The sequence below is a fragment of the Pongo pygmaeus genome, chromosome 10 (assembly GCF_028885625.2).
Source record: "Pongo pygmaeus isolate AG05252 chromosome 10, NHGRI_mPonPyg2-v2.0_pri, whole genome shotgun sequence".
NCBI classification, from domain to species: Eukaryota; Metazoa; Chordata; class Mammalia; order Primates; family Hominidae; genus Pongo; species Pongo pygmaeus.
Window position 1 is genome coordinate 107,808,392 of NC_072383.2, and position 18,334 is coordinate 107,826,725.

The following is an 18,334-nucleotide window of genomic DNA, read 5'->3' on the forward strand; positions in this document are numbered from 1 at the left end:
TTATTATTATTATTATTATTATTATTTTGAGACTTGCTCTGGTGCCTAGGGTGGAGTGCAGTGGCACTATCTCAGCTCGCTGCAGCCTCTGCCTCCCGGGTTCAAACGATTCTCCTTCCTCAGCCTCCCCACTAGCTGGGCCTACAGGGGCACACAACCACACCTGGCTAATTTTTGAATTGTTAGTAGAGACAGGGTTTCACCATGTTGGCCAGGCTGGTGTGGAACTCCTGACCTCAAGTGATCTGCCTGCCTCAGCCTCCCAATACATCTGCTGCCCTTTTAGAATCTTTTTAAGAAAATATGAGATGACGTCTTGTGTTTTTAACATGGCCCTCTTACCCGGGTCTGCTTTGCTGGCAGTAGTTTTTCCAATATTCTTTATCTTCTGAGCTCAGAGTCTCAGTCCCCTGTTGCCCCCACTTTCTCTTCTGCATCCTTGGGAGCCTGTGAGTCACACAGTGAGAAGGTTTACTGGGTCTTCTGGAGACCATCTTGGGCTTGTTAGCATATTACAGCCACAGGGTCTCCTGGGCCTGCAGCTTTTATCCCTCTATGGGTTTCACCTCTGGAAGAATCTTTCTCAGGGCTCACTCTGTTTCTAACAGTGAGACCTAATACACCTCTCTGTAGTTACTTTAAACACAATTTTTGTTTTGTTAGAGACAGGTCTTGCCATGTTGCCCAGGCTGGACTTGAACTTCTAGGCTCAAGCGATCCTCCTGCCTCAGCCTCCCCAGTAGCTGGGACTACAGGTGCATGCCACCATGCTTGACTTATAGTTACTTTTTAAAGTGCTAAATGCTATTTGTGTCAATTAGAGATTTTTCTAGGATGCTTTTGGGTTTTTTTGTTTATTTGTTTTGTTTTTCCACCACGCCCAGCTAATTTTTGTATTTTTAGTAGAAATGGGGTTTTGCCATGTCATCCACGCTGGCCTGGAATTCCTGGGCTCACGTGATCCACCTGCCTTGGCTCCCCAGAGTGCTGGGATTATAGGCGTGTGCCACCATGCCTGACCCCATTCTTGACAGGGAATGCTGGGAACCTTCCCCAAATTCAAGTTCCCCAGTGCTGGCCAAGGGCAAGTCTTTTAATGGAAAGCAATTATGTCTGCTAATTGCTGTATTAGCTCCTGCTGCCCAGTTCCCGCATTTCCTGTTCAGTTGAAAAGCTTCCAGTGTTTAAACTCCAGAACCGCGTTGTCCACTATGGCAGCCACCAGCCACGTGTGATTAGTGAGCACTTGAACTGCATCCAGTCTGAATCGAGCTGTGCTCTAAGTGGAAAATACACACTCCATTCCAAAGATGTAGTACTGTATGGAGAAAAGAATGTAAACCATCTCAATAATTTCTTATATTGATTACATGTTGAAATGATAATATTTGCATATTTGGGGTGAAATAAAATATATTATTAAAATTATTTTTTATCTTTTTTCTAAGTGGTTACTAGAAAATTTAAAATTATAGGCCAGGTGAGGTGGCTCATGCCTGTAATCCCAGCACTTTAGGAGGCTGAGGTGGGAGAATCACTGAGCTCAGGAGTTGCAGACCGGCCTGGGCAACATAGCAAGATCCTGTCTTTACCAAAAAAAAAAAAAAAAAAAAAAATTAGCCAGGTGTGGTGGTGCCTGTAGTCCCAGCTACTTGGGAGGCTGAAGTGGGAGGATCCTTTGAGCTCAGGAGTTCAAGGCTGCAGTGGGTTATGATCTCACCACCGTACTCCAGCCTGGGTGATGGAGTGAGACCCTGTCTCAAAAGTAAATAAATAAAATAAAGTTACATACACAGCTTGTGTTATATTTCTGTTGGACAGCACTGCTCTAAAGCAGGGTTTGATAAACTGTAGACCATGGACCATATTTGGCCCACCACCTGTTTCTGTAAAGTTTTATCAGACCGCGGCCAAGTGCAGTGGCTCATGCCTGTAATCCCAGCACTTTGGGAGGCCAAGGCGGGCGGATCACCTGAGGTCGGGAGTTCGAGACCAGCCTGACCAACATGGAGAAACCCCATCTCTACTAAAAATACAAAATTAGCTGGACGTGGTGGCGCATGCCTATAATCCCAGCTACTCAGGAGGCTGAGGCAGGAGAATTGCTTGAACCTGGGAGGAGGAGGTTGTGGTGAGCTGAGATCACGCCATTGCACTCCAGCCTGGGCGACAAGAACAAAACTCCGTCTCAAAAAAAAAAAAGAAAAAAAAAAAAGAAGAACGCAGCCACACCCATTCATTTACCTGTTGTCCACAGCTACTTCCGTGCTAACAGCAGAATTGAGTAGTTGCAGCCAAGATGATATGTCCCAGACAGCCTAAAATATTTACTACCTATCTCTTACAGAAGTTTATCAACCCCTGCTCTGGAGTTTAGAGTGGATTTTGTGTAACTAGTAACATTCTGAAATATGAGCAAATTTGCTCTTAACTGCTGCTTAGAAATCTTTTTTTTTTTTTTAATTGAGGAAGGATTTTTCTCTGTTCCCAGGCTGAAGTGCAGTGGTGCTATCATAGCTCATTGCAGCCTCAACATCCTGTGCTCAAGCAATCCTCCCACCTCAGCCTCCCGAGTAGATGGGACTACAGGTGCCTGCCACCACACCTGGCTAGTTTTTGTATTTTTAGTAGACATGGGGATTTGCCATGTTGCCCAGACTGGTCTCGAACTCCTGGGTTCGAGTGACCTACCTGCCCTGGCCTTCCAAAATGCTGGAATTGCAGGCCTGAGCCACTGCACCCGGCCTGCTTACAGATAGATCTTTTAGACGTCATTTCTGGTACCCGTTCCCCGTGAGCGCCCTCAGCTTTTGAAGACACTCTGCAGTGCCCCCTGAGAGAATGTCCGTGTGCTTCTGCCTTGTCAGGTTTACGTGCGGAGGGGCTACATCGCCTATGAGTTAAACAGCCTGCAGCACCGGCAGCTCCCGGACGGTACCTGTGTGGTAGAATTCCAGTTCATGCTGCCCTCCTCCCACCCAAACCGGTATGGAGTGGGACACACCCAGGGACGGCCTGTGTTTCTGTTCTTCCTGACCTCTGTCGTCCTGTCTCTGGAAGGACCTGGCAAGTGTGTTTGGGCATGCCGCTGGGGAGACATCAGCAATAAGCACTTCCCCTGTGGGAGCTCCCTGCAGCGCCATTTTCTCCGCTCTAACGTGGTGATAATGCAATGCCCACCTCCTACACCTGCACTGTTCAGTACAGTAGCCATGTGTGCCTATTTACATTAAAATCAATGCACATGGGCCGGGCGCGGTGGCTTACGCCTGTAATCCCAGCACTTTGGGAGGCCGAGGCGGGCAGATCACTTGAGGTCAGGAGTTCCAGACCAGCGTGGCCAACATGGTGAAACCCCATCTCTACTTAAAATACAAAAATTAGCCGGGCGTGGTGGCACATCCCTGTAATCCCAGCTACTGGGGAGGCTGAGGCAGGAGGATCACTTGAACCCGGGAGGCGGAGTGAGTCAGTGAGCCAAGATTGCCCCACTGCACTCCAGCCTGGGAGAAGAAGCGAGACTCCGTCTCAAAAAAACAAAAAAAAAAAGGCCAGGCACAGTAGTGGCTCACACCTGTAATCTCAGCACTTTGGGAGGCCAAGGTGGGTGGATCACAAGGTCAGGAGTTCAAGACCAGCCTGGCCAACATGGTGAAACCCTATCTCTACTAAAAAAAAATACAAAAATTAGCCTGGCATGGTGGTGTGCACTGGTAATTCCAGCTACCCGGGAGGCTGAGGGAGAACTGCTTGAACCCGGGAGGCAGAGGTTGCAGTGAGCTGAGATTGCGCCACTACACGCCAGCCTGGGCGACAGAGCAAGAGTCTGTCCCAAAAAAAAAAAAAGAAAAAACAAAAAATGCAAATGAGCCAGCCATGGTGGCCCACACCTGTAATCCTAGCACTTCAGAGGGCTGAAGGGGGCAGATCAGGAACTTGAGGCCTGGAGTTTGACACCAGCCTGGCCAACTTGGTGAAACCCCGTCTCTACTAAAAATATAAAAATTTGCCAGGCGTGGTGGCACACCCCTGTAATCCCAGGTTACTTGGGAGGCTGAGAGACGAGAGTCGCTTAAACCTGGGAGGCAGAGGTTGCAGTGAGCCGAGATTATGCCACTGTACTCCAGCCTGGGTGACAGAGCGAGACTCTGTCTGAAAAAAAAAAAAAAAAAAATTCAGCTTCTCAGTCATACCATGTGGCTCATGGCTGCTATATTATTTGACAGTGGAGTTCTAGAACATTCTGTCATGATAGAAAGTTCTAGTAGACAATGCCACCCAAGCCATTGGGAAGAGTCATGAGATAAGGCACATGTAGCATTTTAGAAAGTTCCTGGCACAAAGAAAGTTGTTGACTGTGAGTGATCCCGGGGATGATCATGACTAATGCTGTCATTACCATCTAGTGGCATGCCATTGGCCTGGGTGCTCTGCTCAGTGCTCCCACACTCTTTTATTTATTTATTTATTTTGAGATGGAGTCTCGCTCTGTTGCCCAAGCTGGAGTGCAGTGGCACAATCCCAGCTCCCAGATTCAAGCGATTCTCCTGCCTCAGCCTCCCGAGTAGCTGGGACTACAGGCGCGCACCACCATGCTTGGCTAATTTTTATATTTTTAGTAGAGATGGGGTTTCATCATGTCAGCCAGGCTGGCCTTGAACGCCTGATCTCAGATGATCCACCTGCCTCGGCCTCCCAAAGTGCTGGGATTACAGGCGTGAGCCACCATGCCCAGCCCACACTATTATTTTATTCACCTCTTATCCTCTATAGGCCAAAAATATGTTCTCATCCTCATTTTACAGATGGGAGCCCTGGGCCGTCACCTGAGCTAGGCTGAGCTGCTTGTGCAGGCCATACTCTTACCTCCAAGTCCTTTCCACAGCATTCAGGGGCCCTCTGAGCCAGGTGTGGGGGCACACACACTGTCCTGTCTGTGTCCACTGTAATCTGCTGTCCAAGAGCTATAGTTCAGTAGATACCCTCAGTGTTCTCACCTGAGAATATCTTTTTTTGATTTTTTTGAGACGGAGTCTCACTCTGTCACCCAGGCTGGAGTGCAATGGCGCAATCTCAGCTCACTGCAGCCTACGCCTCCTGGGTTCAAGCGATTCTCCTGCCTCAGCCTCCCGAGTAGCTGGGACCACAGACATGCACCACCAAGCCCCACTACTTTTTTTTGTATTTTTGGTAGAGGTGGGGTTTCACTGTGTTGACCAGGTTGGTCTGGAACTCCTGACCTCAAATGATCTGTCCACCTCAGCCTCCCAAAGTGATGGGATTACAGGAGCCACCATGCCTGGCTCACCTAAGAATATCTGATGTGTCTGAGTTCCTCACTCACAGTCTTTTTTTCAGTCCATCTTGTTTCAGGACCCAAAGTATTAATACCACTTAGGTCAGATAGAGTGCGATACCTTCTCTTAAAGTAATTATGTCTCTTTGGGATTCGAAGTGTTCTCTCTCACGCTCCCTCGCCCCTCTGGTTTTAGTTCTTATGGGGGTGCCCAAGGCCTTGCCTACGGCTGCATTGATGTCATTGTGATTTGGGAGTTTGGTTGATCAGATCTCTACAGGCAATAGGGTTCATGCTTTGGTAAAGCAGGGATTTTTCTGGCCTCTTGGGATTTTTAAAATAACTTTCTTTTCCTGTTGGTTTTAAGAAGAAAGATGCTGCTATGTTTTGGATGAAGAAAAGGGGGCTTCCCCAGGAGGCACTGCCTTTCCTAGTTATTTATTTTTACCCTTCTTATTTCCAAAAATAGGATTGTGACATTTTACCCCATTGAGGGAAAGGGGACTGACTGCTTGCAGCCTGGGGTCATTCTGGGGATTTGGAGAGCAGTGGTGGTGTGAGATATTTTGTAGCTGTCTACTCCTGAGAAGGAATTCTTTTCTCTTTTGATTTTTTTGTTTGGTTGTTTAGAGACAGAGTCTAGTTCTGTCACCCAGGCTAGAGTGCAGTGGCATGATCATAGCTCACTACAGCCTTGAACTCCTGGGCTCAAGTGATTCTCCCACCTCAGCTCCCTGTGTAGCTGGGACCACAGGCTTGTGCCACCACACCTGGCTAATTCTTTAAAAATATTTTTTTGCAGAGATGGGAGGTCTCACTACGTGGCCCAGGTTGGTCTTGAACTCCTGGGCTCAAGTGATCCTCCTGCCTCGGCCTCCCAAAGTGCTGATATTATAGGCGCGAGCCCCTGTGCCTGGCCTTCTCTTTTGATCTTATTGTCTCAGCAAGTCAGCCCTGTTAGGAAGGGAAGGGCGGCTCTCCTGAGGGCTGTGGGTCATGCCTTATGATCTACATGTATATCCAGGTTATTGGTTGTGATTTTCAGTATGGGCACAGGGTCCTTTTTTGACCCAGAGAGACATTGAGGACCCTGGGGGATTCCTGGCCATCTAAGATTCTCATGATTGCTGTCAGTGCCAGAAATGTACTCTGGGCCTGTGAAGAGACCTTGCCTGTGGCTGCCCCCACCAACCAGCCCTTTAATGCCTCTGTAATGGGCCATGAGGAATAAAGTCTACCCCCAAGATGGCCTGGCTTGGCCCTCAACACTTGTGTGTGTAGAGCCAGGCACATGGTGCTTTAGGTCACCAAGACCCAAGGGAAGGTCAGATGAGAGGTTGGCAGGGCTTTGTGCCAGCTGCAGCCTGGACCCGGACCTCTGCACTGGGTGGGAACTGGCTACATCCCCCTGTGATGGGGCTGCTGTCTTAGCTCTGCCCACTGTTGCCCTGCAGGAAACTGACCATCACAACCAGACTTCTCCATGTTTTTTTCCAGCAGAAGCAGGAAATCTATTTTTTTTTTTTAACCTGAAGTCCTTCCATTTTTCAATGGGGGCAGGCAATTCATGTTAAATGAATACATGAACACATGTTAATTCATGTATGTTATTAAAATGCTGCATGGACCAAAGTCATTCTGTGAGCAGCATTCAGCCACACTGCCACTGCAAGTTTGTGACCCCTGGATTGAGCCGTCGGGGAGCAGAGGGGCCACGATCGTGATTTCAGAGCACCCAACAGGAATGCACACACCTGTGTCAGGGTCCCCAAAAGCACCCCCAGGTTCGATCATCACCTAGGAGAACTCACAGGTCTCAGGACGTAGTCATGCTCATAGCTCTGACTTATTAGGGAGCAAGGATACCAAGCAGTTAGCCAAGGCAGAAGGCATCAGGGTGAAGTCCAGAGGAAAGCAGGTACACTGCCAGGGTCCTCTCCCAGTGGATTCACGCAGGGTGCACTTCATTCCCCCAGCAAGGAGTTGTGACAACACAAGTGAAGGGTTGTCTTCCAGCTCCGCACCAGGGATTGGTGGCTGGTCACATCGCCCTCTGCCCTGCATCAAAATCTCAGGCTTGCAGAAGAAAGCAGGTGTTCAGCATAAACCACACTGTGCAAGCAGTTGAGGTGCAGTGAGCCACCCTTGTCACCTTCAGGGAATGATAGGAACCTTCCCCAAGTCCAAGTTCCCAGAGGCCAGCCAAGAGCTGTCCTTGCAAGCAAGCAGGTCTCCTTTCTCAGAAGAGCAGTGGGGAGCCTGCTGTGTTGACTTCCTGCACACCATTTGATTACCCCTCCCATACCTGATTCCAAGGCCCAATTCTAACAACCTCAGGTGGCCCATTGAGATTTGCTGCTGATGAGCAGCCAGTTCTGGGAGCATCGTCATCTAAACTCCAGAAGGCTGCTGACTTTGTCCCAAGGGCAAGTTTGATGGAGCGGGAGGGATTAGAGGGAGCAGAGGACTGGAGTGTCCATCAGGACCAAGCCTGACTCCCTCACCAGCTGCCTGGGGCTGGTGGATTTCTCCAGGAGAAATTGATGGTGGGAGTGTTTCTTCTCTGTGGTCAAGTTCAGCACTTGGGGCTGCCCTCGGGACTGTGTTGAGACTGGACTCTCATGCATGAATCATTGATTCCTATACTTGTTGAGCTCTTACTCTTCACCAGGTCCTGAGGGATCAGAAGAGACCCTCCTCAGGCCCTGGCCCCAGCCATTGTCTCATCCCCTGCCCATTTTAAGCACCCATTTGGAAGAGCTCTAAATCTGGTCCAGCTCACTGAAGCTTCAGGAGCAGGAGCAGCTCGTAGAGTTGGGTCTGCAAGCAGCTGCCTCATCCCCCACTTGCCATCACCCTACAGGATGACTGTGCCCATCAGTATCACCAACCCTGACCTGCTGAGGCACAGCACAGAGCTCTTCATGGACAGCGGCTTCTCCCCACTGTGCCAGCGCATGGGAGCCATGGTAGCCTTCAGGAGATTCGAGGACTTCACCAGGTACCCAGCACGGCCCAGTCTCCAACACCCTGAGCATGGGGGCTGGGCAGGCTTCCCTTGAATCCCCCCCGCGAATTCACTGGACAGATGGGGTGGGAGAGACCCAGACACATGGCACAGCACGTCAATAACAACAGAATAATAATAGCATTGTAGCCAAGAGTGTGAGCCTGCATGTCAGCTTGCCTGGCACAGCACACCAATAACAACAGAATAATAAAAGCATTGTAGCCAAGAGTATGAGCCTGCGTGTCAGCTTGCCTGGTTTGAATTCTGGCTCTGTGCTTTCTAACTAAGAGACTGAGCAAAATATTTTAACCTCTCCGTACCTTCGTTTTCTCATCTGTAAAATGGGAACAATAAAGGACCCACTTCATAGGTGCGCCATGAGAATTAAATGAGATAATATATGTGAAATAACATATTTAAAGTATAATTAGTATGCAGATAACATAGTGACTAAATATTAGCTCTCAATAGTTACTGTTACGGTCTTTTTTCAGCCTTTCACTGTGTGTTCTGTTTTGTGCTTGGAGTATCTTGTGGAATTTTCACAACAGCCTCATGAGGCATATGGATTACTCTTATTACCTTTCTTTGACTCGGGGTGAGGTGAGGTTTCTAGGATCTCCCAGACAGTAAAAATGGGAGCCAAGAGTTGATCTCAAGCCCAGCTGATGCCTGAAAGCGTTGGAGTCCTTCCATGTATTCCTGATCACAGATCACTTAGGTTCATTCTTCCCTTTTGGGAAGGACCCCATCAGGGGTGCTCTGGACAAAGTAGACAGGGAACCTCCTGAGCTCTGTAGAGTTGGATAAGATCAAAGGGTGTTGGCTGGGAAATTGGGAGGGTCTGGCGTTCCCTGATGCCTGGCTTAGAAGCTTGACCTCATCCCCATGGGTCAGCAGCCCCTCAGCCCTCCCTCTCTACCCGCACCCCCAGAAATTTTGATGAAGTCATCTCTTGCTTTGCCAACGTGCCCAAAGACACCCCCCTCTTCAGCGAGGCCCGCACCTCCCTGTACTCCGAGGATGACTGCAAGGTAAGCGTCTAAGCCCGGGGAGCAACCTGGGGAGTGGGTGGGCCGTGGCCCCCAGGCTTTCCAGCCCTACCCCTTGCTTCTCCCTCTCAGAGCCTCAGAGAAGAGCCCATCCACATTCTGAATGTGTCCATCCAGTGTGCAGACCACCTGGAGGATGAGGCACTGGTGCCGATTTTACGGACGTTTGTACAGTCCAAGGTACTCTGGGCATGCCTCTGGTTTTGGTGGGGGTTCTTGGAGAAGGAGGAGGGGCTGGGCTCGTCGAGGCAGCCCTTGGGGAGGCAGACCTGCTGAGTACTTCAGAGCCACAGACCTGGCTTCCCACTCTAGCTCTGCTCGCCTTGTAGCTGGCGACCTTGGGCAGATGTGGCTGAACATGGGGACAGCATTTCTCTCACTCACGGTGTTGCAATGATTCAATGACAAAGTATATACATGGCTTAGCCAGTCCCAGGTACAGAGGGCGCACCCAATAAATAGTTTGGAGATTTTCTGGGAATGTTTTTGTTGGAATAATCCAGAAACTGGCAGTTTTAAAATGGCTACTTACATTGATGACAAAGTGTGCCAGTAACAGCAGGTTGCTCTGTAAGCCTGTGATGCCATTGTATTTCAGCCTGGGGGACAGAGCGAGACCATGTCTCAAAAAAAATGATATATATTTACAGTATACAATGTGATATTTTTAAATTATCTTTTTAATAACAGATTTATTAAGACATCATTGACATACTACACAATTCACCCATTTAAAGTGTGTAATTTTGCAGCCATAAGGAATGAGATCATGTCCTTTGCAGGGACATGGATGAAGCTGGAAGCCATCATCCTCAGCAAACTAACACAGGAACAGAAAACCAAACACCTCATGTGCTCACTCATAAGTGGGAGCTGAACATTGAGAACACATGGGCACAGGGAGGGGAACAACACACACCGGGGCCTGTCGGGGGGTGGGGGCCAAGCGGAGGGAACTTAGAGGACAGGTCGGTAGGTGCAGCAAACCACCATGGCACATATATACCTATGTAACAAGCCTGCACGTTCTGCACATGTATCCTGTTTTTTTTTTTTTTAGAAGAAATAAGAAAAAAAGTGTACAATTTAATATATTTTTAGTATATTCACCAGGTTGCACAACCATCACCAGAATCAATTTTAGAACATTCTCATCACTCCATAGAAAAACCCTGTACCTGTCAGCAGTCTGTCCCTGACCCAAAAACCCTCTCCCCGCCACAGCCCTAGGCAACCACTAATCTACTTTCTCTCTCTGTAGATTTGCTTATTCTGGACGTTTCCTATAAATGGAATCAGACCACAGGAGGTCTCATGATTGACATCTTCCACTTAGCATAATGTTTACAGGTTCATCTGTGTGGTAACATGCAGCAATACTTCAGTTCTTTTTATGGCCAAATAATATTCTATTGTGTCTTTGGTTTTTAATGCAGAAAAATATCCTTGTGGATTATGGACTCCGACGAATCACATTCTTGATTGCCCAAGAGGTTAGTTCACAGTTCATCTTTATGAGTCTTTTCCATTCTCCAAGCCTTGGTGTGTGCCATTTATCTGATATTTATTTTGTAGATTTGGGTGAAAGAGATCATTAGAAAAGAGAAGGATTTCCAAATGATTCATTCTAGAAGTGAATGTAATCGTTTACAATCACTAAATAAGGATGTACATATTTCAATGCGTCTTGCTTGATTTAATTGTCTTGTGTGTGGATTTCTTTTTGCAGAAAGAATTTCCCAAGTTTTTCACATTCAGAGCAAGAGATGAGGTATGGCCAAAAGTAATGATGTTTTCTCTTCTCTGGCATCTTTTTTTATTTTTTAAGAGATGGGATGGGGCCGGGTGTGGTGGCTCACGCCGGTAATCCTAGCACTTTGGGAGGCTGAGGCAGGAGGTTTGCTTGAGCTCAGGAGTTCTAGACCAGCCTGGGTTATATAGTGAGACCCTGTCTCTACAAAAAAATTAAAAAATCAGCCTGGCACTGTGGTACAAGCCTGTGGTCCCAGCTACTTGGGAGGCTGAGGTGGGAGGATTGCTTGAACCTGGGAAGTAGAGGTTTCAGTGAGCCAAGATGATGCCACTGCACTCTAGCCCAGGCTGGACTCGAACTTATGGCTTAAGTGATCCTCCTGCTTCAGCCTCCCGAGTAGCTGGGACTATAGGCACATGCCACCGTGCCTCCCAGCTCCCTGGCATCTTTGATATTCATGAAGAATATAGTCTGCAGTCCTTAAGGCATCCCCATATTCAAGAATGTAGCAACTTTTGTGTAGACTGCAGTCTTCCTCTGGGATTGTATTTCCATTGAGAGCCCTCTGTTCCCTGCATGGCACTCAGACCTGAGAATCTTGCCCTTTCAGCCTCACTACAGGTTTCTGTCTTGCTTGAATAATTTTCAGTACTTGCTGATGTACTCAGTAGGACATTTTTTCCAAACTGTTTTTCTTATGCTCGTCTAGAACAGTGGTTGGCAAACTCACTTGCAGACCAGCTGCCTGTTTTTACGAATAAAGTTTTATTGGAACACAGCCACACCCATTGGATTCCACATTGTCTACTCTGGCTTTCACTCTAACAGTAGCAGAATTGAGTAGTTGTGACAGAGCCCGTATGATCCATCAGCCTAAAACATTTACTCTCTGGCCATTTAAGAAAACGTTTACCGATCCCTGTTATAGAACAGGTAGGTTTATTCCCCGCACTGATTCAAGACCCCACCAAATTCAGCATTTTGCATTTTAATTTATCCAAAGCTTTATTTTTCTAGCTAAGACACATCTTTTTCTTAAAGTCTTCATTTTTTTTTTTTTTTCAGTTTAGTTTCCAGTACTGTCAGTTGCTTTCTTTTCGGGGACCAATTTCCACCAAGAAACCAGGGGTTAGTGGCTTCATGAGAATTGCCACAGGCTGTGACAGATGGAGAACAGCCTGGTCATGCTGGCAGGTGATAGGGACTAGCTAGGTTCCCCCAGCAGCCAGCGCTGTACCCAGCAAACCAGGCTTGCAATGCCCGTAGCTCTCCTCAGATCTTAGCAAAACCCCAAATATCTGGAGCCCTGGGGGTAGCTTACAATTAGGGGACATCATGAATGCTGCATTCCTGAGTGCCAAACCCATGGACACCAGGGGTCTGCAGAGTAGGGCGTGGACCAAGCAGGGACACAGCTCCATCGTCAAGCTGTGTGTGTATGTGTCTGTCTTCTCTCTCTGGTCTGCCTACAGTTTGCAGAAGATCGCATTTACCGTCACTTGGAACCTGCCCTGGCCTTCCAGCTGGAACTCAACCGGATGCGTAACTTCGATCTGACCGCCGTGCCCTGTGCCAACCACAAGATGCACCTTTACCTGGGTGCTGCCAAGGTGAAGGAAGGGGTGGAAGTGACGGACCATAGGTTCTTCATCCGCGCCATCATCAGGCACTCCGACCTGATTACAAAGGTAAGACATCGCAGAGCATTTCTTCCTCTCTCAGAACCTGGCCCTCCCTTCCTTACACTCCTGCTCTGTGTTGGGTCCTGGGCTGCATGCTGGGGATGGAGAGTACACCAACACCCAGGGTCCTGCCCTTGCGATGCTCCAGTCCAGGGCAGGAGGCGGACAGCAAAGTGGCCTGTGATCATGTCCAGGCTGGTGGCACTTGGATCTGTTTCTCGTATTATGTGGGTCTCTGCACATGAGAAGAAAATATCCAGGATAGAAAAATACTGGTTTGTTCAGGGAATTTCTTATATTTTCTGACTGAGTGATCATTTTCCATTGTTTCTTGCATTTAGAAAAGTAATCCATGGCCGGGCGCAGTGACCCATGCCTGTAATCCCAGTACTTTGGGAGGCTGAGGTGGGCAGATCACTTGAGGTCAGGGGTTCAAAACCAGCCTGGCCCACATGGTGAAACCCTGTGTCTACTAAAAATACAAAAATTACCTGGGCATGGTGGCGTACACTTGTAATTCCAGCTACTCAGGAGGCTGAGGCATGAGAATCGCTTGAACCTGGGAGGCAGAGGTTGCAGTGAGCTGAGATGGAGCCATTGTACTTCAGCCTGGGGGATAGAGCGAGAGCCTATCACCAAAAAAAAAAAAAAAAAGCAGAAGTAATCCATGATTATATTGTGAAAATTTTAAATAAGACTGAAAACTGTTTTTAAGAACCTAGCGCAAGGACCGAGAATCCTGTCACTGAGGGGCCAGCTCAGTTGTTGACTGTTTCTAGACACAATTCCGTCCCTGAAACCTAGAGTTGTAGGCACAAGTTGCAGATAAGAGCTCAGAGTGGACAGATCATTTGAATATATTATTCTTTAATTGGTCAGTTACTTGTGGACTTCTTTCATTGTTAATAAAGAATGGTCCACCACATATTATTTCCTTGCACGGATGTACCGTGTATAATTTTTTTTTTTTACTAATCCCCTATTGATGGATACGTATATATTATTATATATATAATATATAATATATATTATATGTATTTATATAAATATATATTTATATAAATGTATATATAATTATTATATATATATATATTTTTGAGATGGAATTTTGCTCTTGTTGCCCAGGCTGGAGTGCAACGGCACGATCTCAGCTCACTGCAACCGCCACACCCCAGGGTTCAAGCAGTTCTCCTGCCTCAGCCTTCTGAGTAGCTGGGACTACAGGCACACCCCACCATGCCTGGCTAATTTTGTATTTTTAGTAGAGACGGGGTTTCTCCATGTTGGTCAGGCTGGTCTGAAACTCCCGACCTCAGGTGATCCGCCCGCCTCGGCCTCCCAAAGTGCTGGGATTACAGGCGTGAACCACCACGCCTGGCCCTATTGATGGATATTAAGCTAACTGCAGTTTTTTGCTACCTGTCAACTAGATGTTTTATTTTAATTTTTATTTTTTTTGATACAGAGTTTTGCTCTTGTCACCCAGGCTGGAGTGCAGTGGCGTGATCTTGGCTCACTACCACCTCTGCCTCCCGGGTTCAAGTGATTCTCCTGCATCAGCTTCCCAAGTAGCTGGGATTATAGGCGCCCACCACCATGCCCAGCTAATTTTTGTATTTTTAGTAGAGACGGAGTTTCACCATGTTGGCCAGGCTGGTCTTGAACTCCTGACCTCAAATGATCCACCCATCTCGCCCTCCCAAAGTGCTGGGATTATAGGCGTGAGCCACTGTTCCTGGCCAAGCTGTTTTAATAGGTTTTATTATTGTTGAGGTATGGTGAGGCCAATAGATCAGGAGACAACTGCCATCAAAAAGACAGTGTACTCATAGTTCCCAAGAAGAAGGAACTCTCCCTGCCACGGGGCCACATGGGGAGGCTCTGGGGTTGGTCAGGCAGCAGAGGGACGGAGGGGAAGACATGGAAGACATGGGCGACAGCCTTGATTGTGGTTTCCTGGAGAAGAAAAAAGTGAGGCTGAGTAAACAGGTTTAGGATTGGCTGTGAATCATCTCAGCAGACCCTGGGATATAGAAGCTGTCTCTGGTTCTCAGGAATCTGGCCCTGGGTGATTAGGGCAGGTGGTTTGTGTCCCCAGGTACGATCCAGGGTCAGCAAGGCCCCAGGTGTCAAAGTGTCAGAATGCAGAAAATAGGACACATGTCAATACACTCAACAGCTTTGCAGTCCCTTCGCCTCTGAGAGGCAGGGCTCTGCTGTTCTTGCCTGGCACACTTTTTGGAGGAGGGGAATGTTTTCCTCCTGTCTCTGCCTCTTTGGGGCTGGGTTTCCAGCCAGCTGGGAGTGGGCCTGCACCCCTGGCCTGAGCAGCTGTCCCTCCCACCCTTTGGCAGGAAGCCTCCTTCGAATACCTGCAGAACGAGGGTGAGCGGCTGCTCCTGGAGGCCATGGACGAGCTGGAGGTGGCGTTCAATAACACCAGCGTGCGAACCGACTGCAACCACATCTTCCTCAACTTCGTGCCCACTGTCATCATGGACCCCTTCAAGGTCTCGCGTTTGCAGGGGGGCTCTCACCGGGCTCTGGGTTCACCCTCTGAGCCATGTTGCTTTGGGGTATTGTCTCCTGCCACTCAAGACCTGGGTTCCAGGATGAAACCATGCGTATTTGAGCCTCAGTTGCTGCAGGAGGAGAGCAAACCTTCTGCTATTCAATTCTAGAGCTATGTTTTAGCCATGCCCTGATGGCACTTGGGAATGCTTTACTTTAAGGATGACAAGCATGCTCAAAACGTCTTTCAAAACAAAATTTTGTCCTTTCCCTGGTTCCAGGCTGCACTGGGGACTGCCTGTGGGTGGGGAGAGACGTGAGACTGTGAGGTCTGTGGCTGAGTGTTCCCTGTCAGGTAGCTCTTCACGAGCAGACAGACTTTTGTGGTGGTGATTCTGGAATGAAAGAAGCCCCGCTTGTAATCCCAGTACTTTGGGAGGCTGAGGTGGGTAGATTGCTTGAGCCCAGGAATTTGAGACAAGCCTGGGCAACATGGAGAGACCCCATCTCTACTAAAAATTTTAAAAATTAAAAAATAAAATAATATTAAGATTATTAATAAAATTAATATTAATATTGATACATTAATAAAATATTAAAATAAATATATTTTCTTTTATTATTTAATAATATATATTATTAAAAATAATTAATACAATAGTATTATTAAAAAGAGAAGTCCTGGTACATCCATTTGGTATCTGGGGGATTCAGGGGACCCATGTGGATGCTCTGACCTCACTAGTTCACGTAGTTCCAGAAGGAAGCAGTGCAATGGCTTGAGTCAAAGCCATGTAAAGATAGTGTAACGTAGCAGTACTAGCTCAGTCACTTATCAGCCTCAGTTTCCTTCTCTATCAATGAGGGATTAGGAAAGCTCGCCTCTCTTGAGTACTTACGAGGGCAAAATGAGGTAAAGAGTTTTAAATGCTTAGCAAGAGCCGTTGCTTGTTATTAGTTAATACTTTTTGTTGGATACAAACTATGTCCCAGGTGTTTTTGCAGTCAGTATGTCTCATCCTCTTATTAGTATCGGCGCTATTGCAAATGTCCTTGGGATGTCTTGGCCCTGAAACTGGAATTGCTGTGTTTTGGGGCAGATCGAGGAGTCCGTGCGCTACATGGTTATGCGCTACGGCAGCCGGTTGTGGAAACTCCGCGTGCTGCAGGCTGAGGTCAAGATCAACATCCGCCAGACCACCACCGGCAGTGCCGTTCCCATCCGCCTGTTCATCACCAATGAGTCGGGCTACTACCTGGACATCAGCCTCTACAAAGAAGTGACTGACTCCAGATCCGGAAATGTAAGGCTGGCCTGTGCCATGGGGGTCTAAGTCAAAGCAGAAGCAGGCTGCTTGGGCCATCAATTTGTAGATTAAGATGGCATTTGGAGGCGGTCTTGCCTTGCTCTCCCATGTCATTCTGGGTTGGGGTAGCCCCCTCTGAGTGTTATGTTAAATGTGTTAGCCTTTGAATCTTGGTTTTTCACTCACCTAAGAAGGAGAGTGAACCTCCAAGTTTAATCCATTCAGTGGCCATGTTGGATTTTTGATAGAGACAAGGTGTCGCCATATTGGCCAGGCTGGTCTCGAACTCCTGACTTCAAGTGATCTGCCCGCCTTAACCTCCCAAAGTACTGGGATTACAGGCGTGAGCCACCACACCTGGCCATATGGCCATATTTGGGATAAGTTGTGCACTGCTGTGGTTGACTATAATGCAGTCCTCAGATGGGTTCACTTAGGGAAATACTTTCCCAACTATGTTCTAGGACAGACTTTTGTAAAGTGAATTAAATGTTCTTTTGACTGCCATTTAAATTCCTATGTGTGTACATAAAAATATACATATATATACACGCCATTTTTTAAAGAGATATTGCCTAGACTGGGCCTGAACTCCTGGGTTCAAGCAATCTTCTGGCCTCAGCCTCCCAAGTAGCTGGGACTACAGGCACATGCCGTTGTGCCTGGTCTATGCACTTTTTATTTTGGAGTAATTGAAGACTGAAGACTCTCAAGCAGTTGCAAAATTAGTACAGAAGAAAAAAATAGTGCAGGGGATTTTCACCCAGTTTCCCCCAGTGTTAATGTTGAACTTCACCATTGTACGTCATTAAAACAGGAAATTGACATTGGTACAGGACTGTTTGCACCAACACGGACCATGTTCGGATTTCACCAGCGTTTCCATGCATGCCTGTTTGTGGGGAGTGTGTGATGCCTTGATCACTGTATTTTTGGAACTGCGTATACACAGCCCATGTTGTCCCTTCTTGTTCTGGCTCTCCACAGTGGTGAAGAAGAGAGTTTTACCTAGCCCAGGCACTCACTTTGTTATGCCATGCGACATGGTTTGCTTCCCCCACCTGCATTTTCATTGAGGACTGGGCAGAAATAAATTGGGGGAGGAGTGTGATTCTCTCTCACTCTCTGTTTTCCTTCCTTTCTGGTCCAGATCATGTTTCACTCCTTCGGCAACAAGCAAGGGCCCCAGCACGGGATGCTGATCAATACTCCCTACGTCACCAAGGATCTGCTCCAGGCCAAGCGATTCCAGGCCCAGTCCCTGGGAACCACCTACATCTATGACTTCCCGGAAATGTTCAGGCAGGCAAGTCCGGCGGCTCAGACACAGTACCCCCTGGGTCCTCCCAGCAGGCTCCACCAGAACCAAAGCCCATCCTTAATTCTCCTTCTAAAGACCTAGTCTAAAGGACAAGGTCTTGCCAGGTGCGGTGGCTCATGCCTATAATCCTAGCACTTCAGGAGGCCGAGGAGGTAGGATTGCTTGAGCCCAGGAGTTGAAGAACCCCATCTCTACAAAATACACAAAAATTAGCCGGACATGGTGGCACATACCTGTAGTCCCAGCTACTTGAAGGCTGAGGCAGGAAGGATCACCTGAGCCTGGGAGGTCAAGGCTGCAGTGAGCCATGATGGCACCACTGCACTCCAGCCTGGGTGACCGAGTGAGACCCCGTCTTCAAAAAAAAAAAGAACAAGGTCTGCATTGAAGGATAAGAAATTA

The 18,334-nt window shown here is 47.8% G+C and overlaps 1 protein-coding gene across 4 annotated transcripts in view; it reads left to right on the forward strand.

Moving 5' to 3' along the window:
• The window catches only part of ACACB (acetyl-CoA carboxylase beta), a 155,637-nt gene that overhangs the window by 111,974 nt on the left and 25,329 nt on the right, over positions 1-18,334 (forward strand). For all 4 annotated transcript variants that reach the window (XM_054445373.1, XM_054445372.2, XM_054445374.2 and 1 more), the window contains 10 exons: positions 2,868-2,986; positions 8,160-8,297; positions 9,241-9,340; positions 9,431-9,538; positions 10,795-10,851; positions 11,088-11,129; positions 12,584-12,799; positions 15,148-15,303; positions 16,405-16,608; positions 17,762-17,917. In XM_054445373.1, coding sequence (XP_054301348.1) covers positions 2,868-2,986; positions 8,160-8,297; positions 9,241-9,340; positions 9,431-9,538; positions 10,795-10,851; positions 11,088-11,129; positions 12,584-12,799; positions 15,148-15,303; positions 16,405-16,608; positions 17,762-17,917 — 1,296 coding nt within the window. The remainder of the gene's footprint in view (positions 1-2,867; positions 2,987-8,159; positions 8,298-9,240; positions 9,341-9,430; positions 9,539-10,794; positions 10,852-11,087; positions 11,130-12,583; positions 12,800-15,147; positions 15,304-16,404; positions 16,609-17,761; positions 17,918-18,334) is intronic.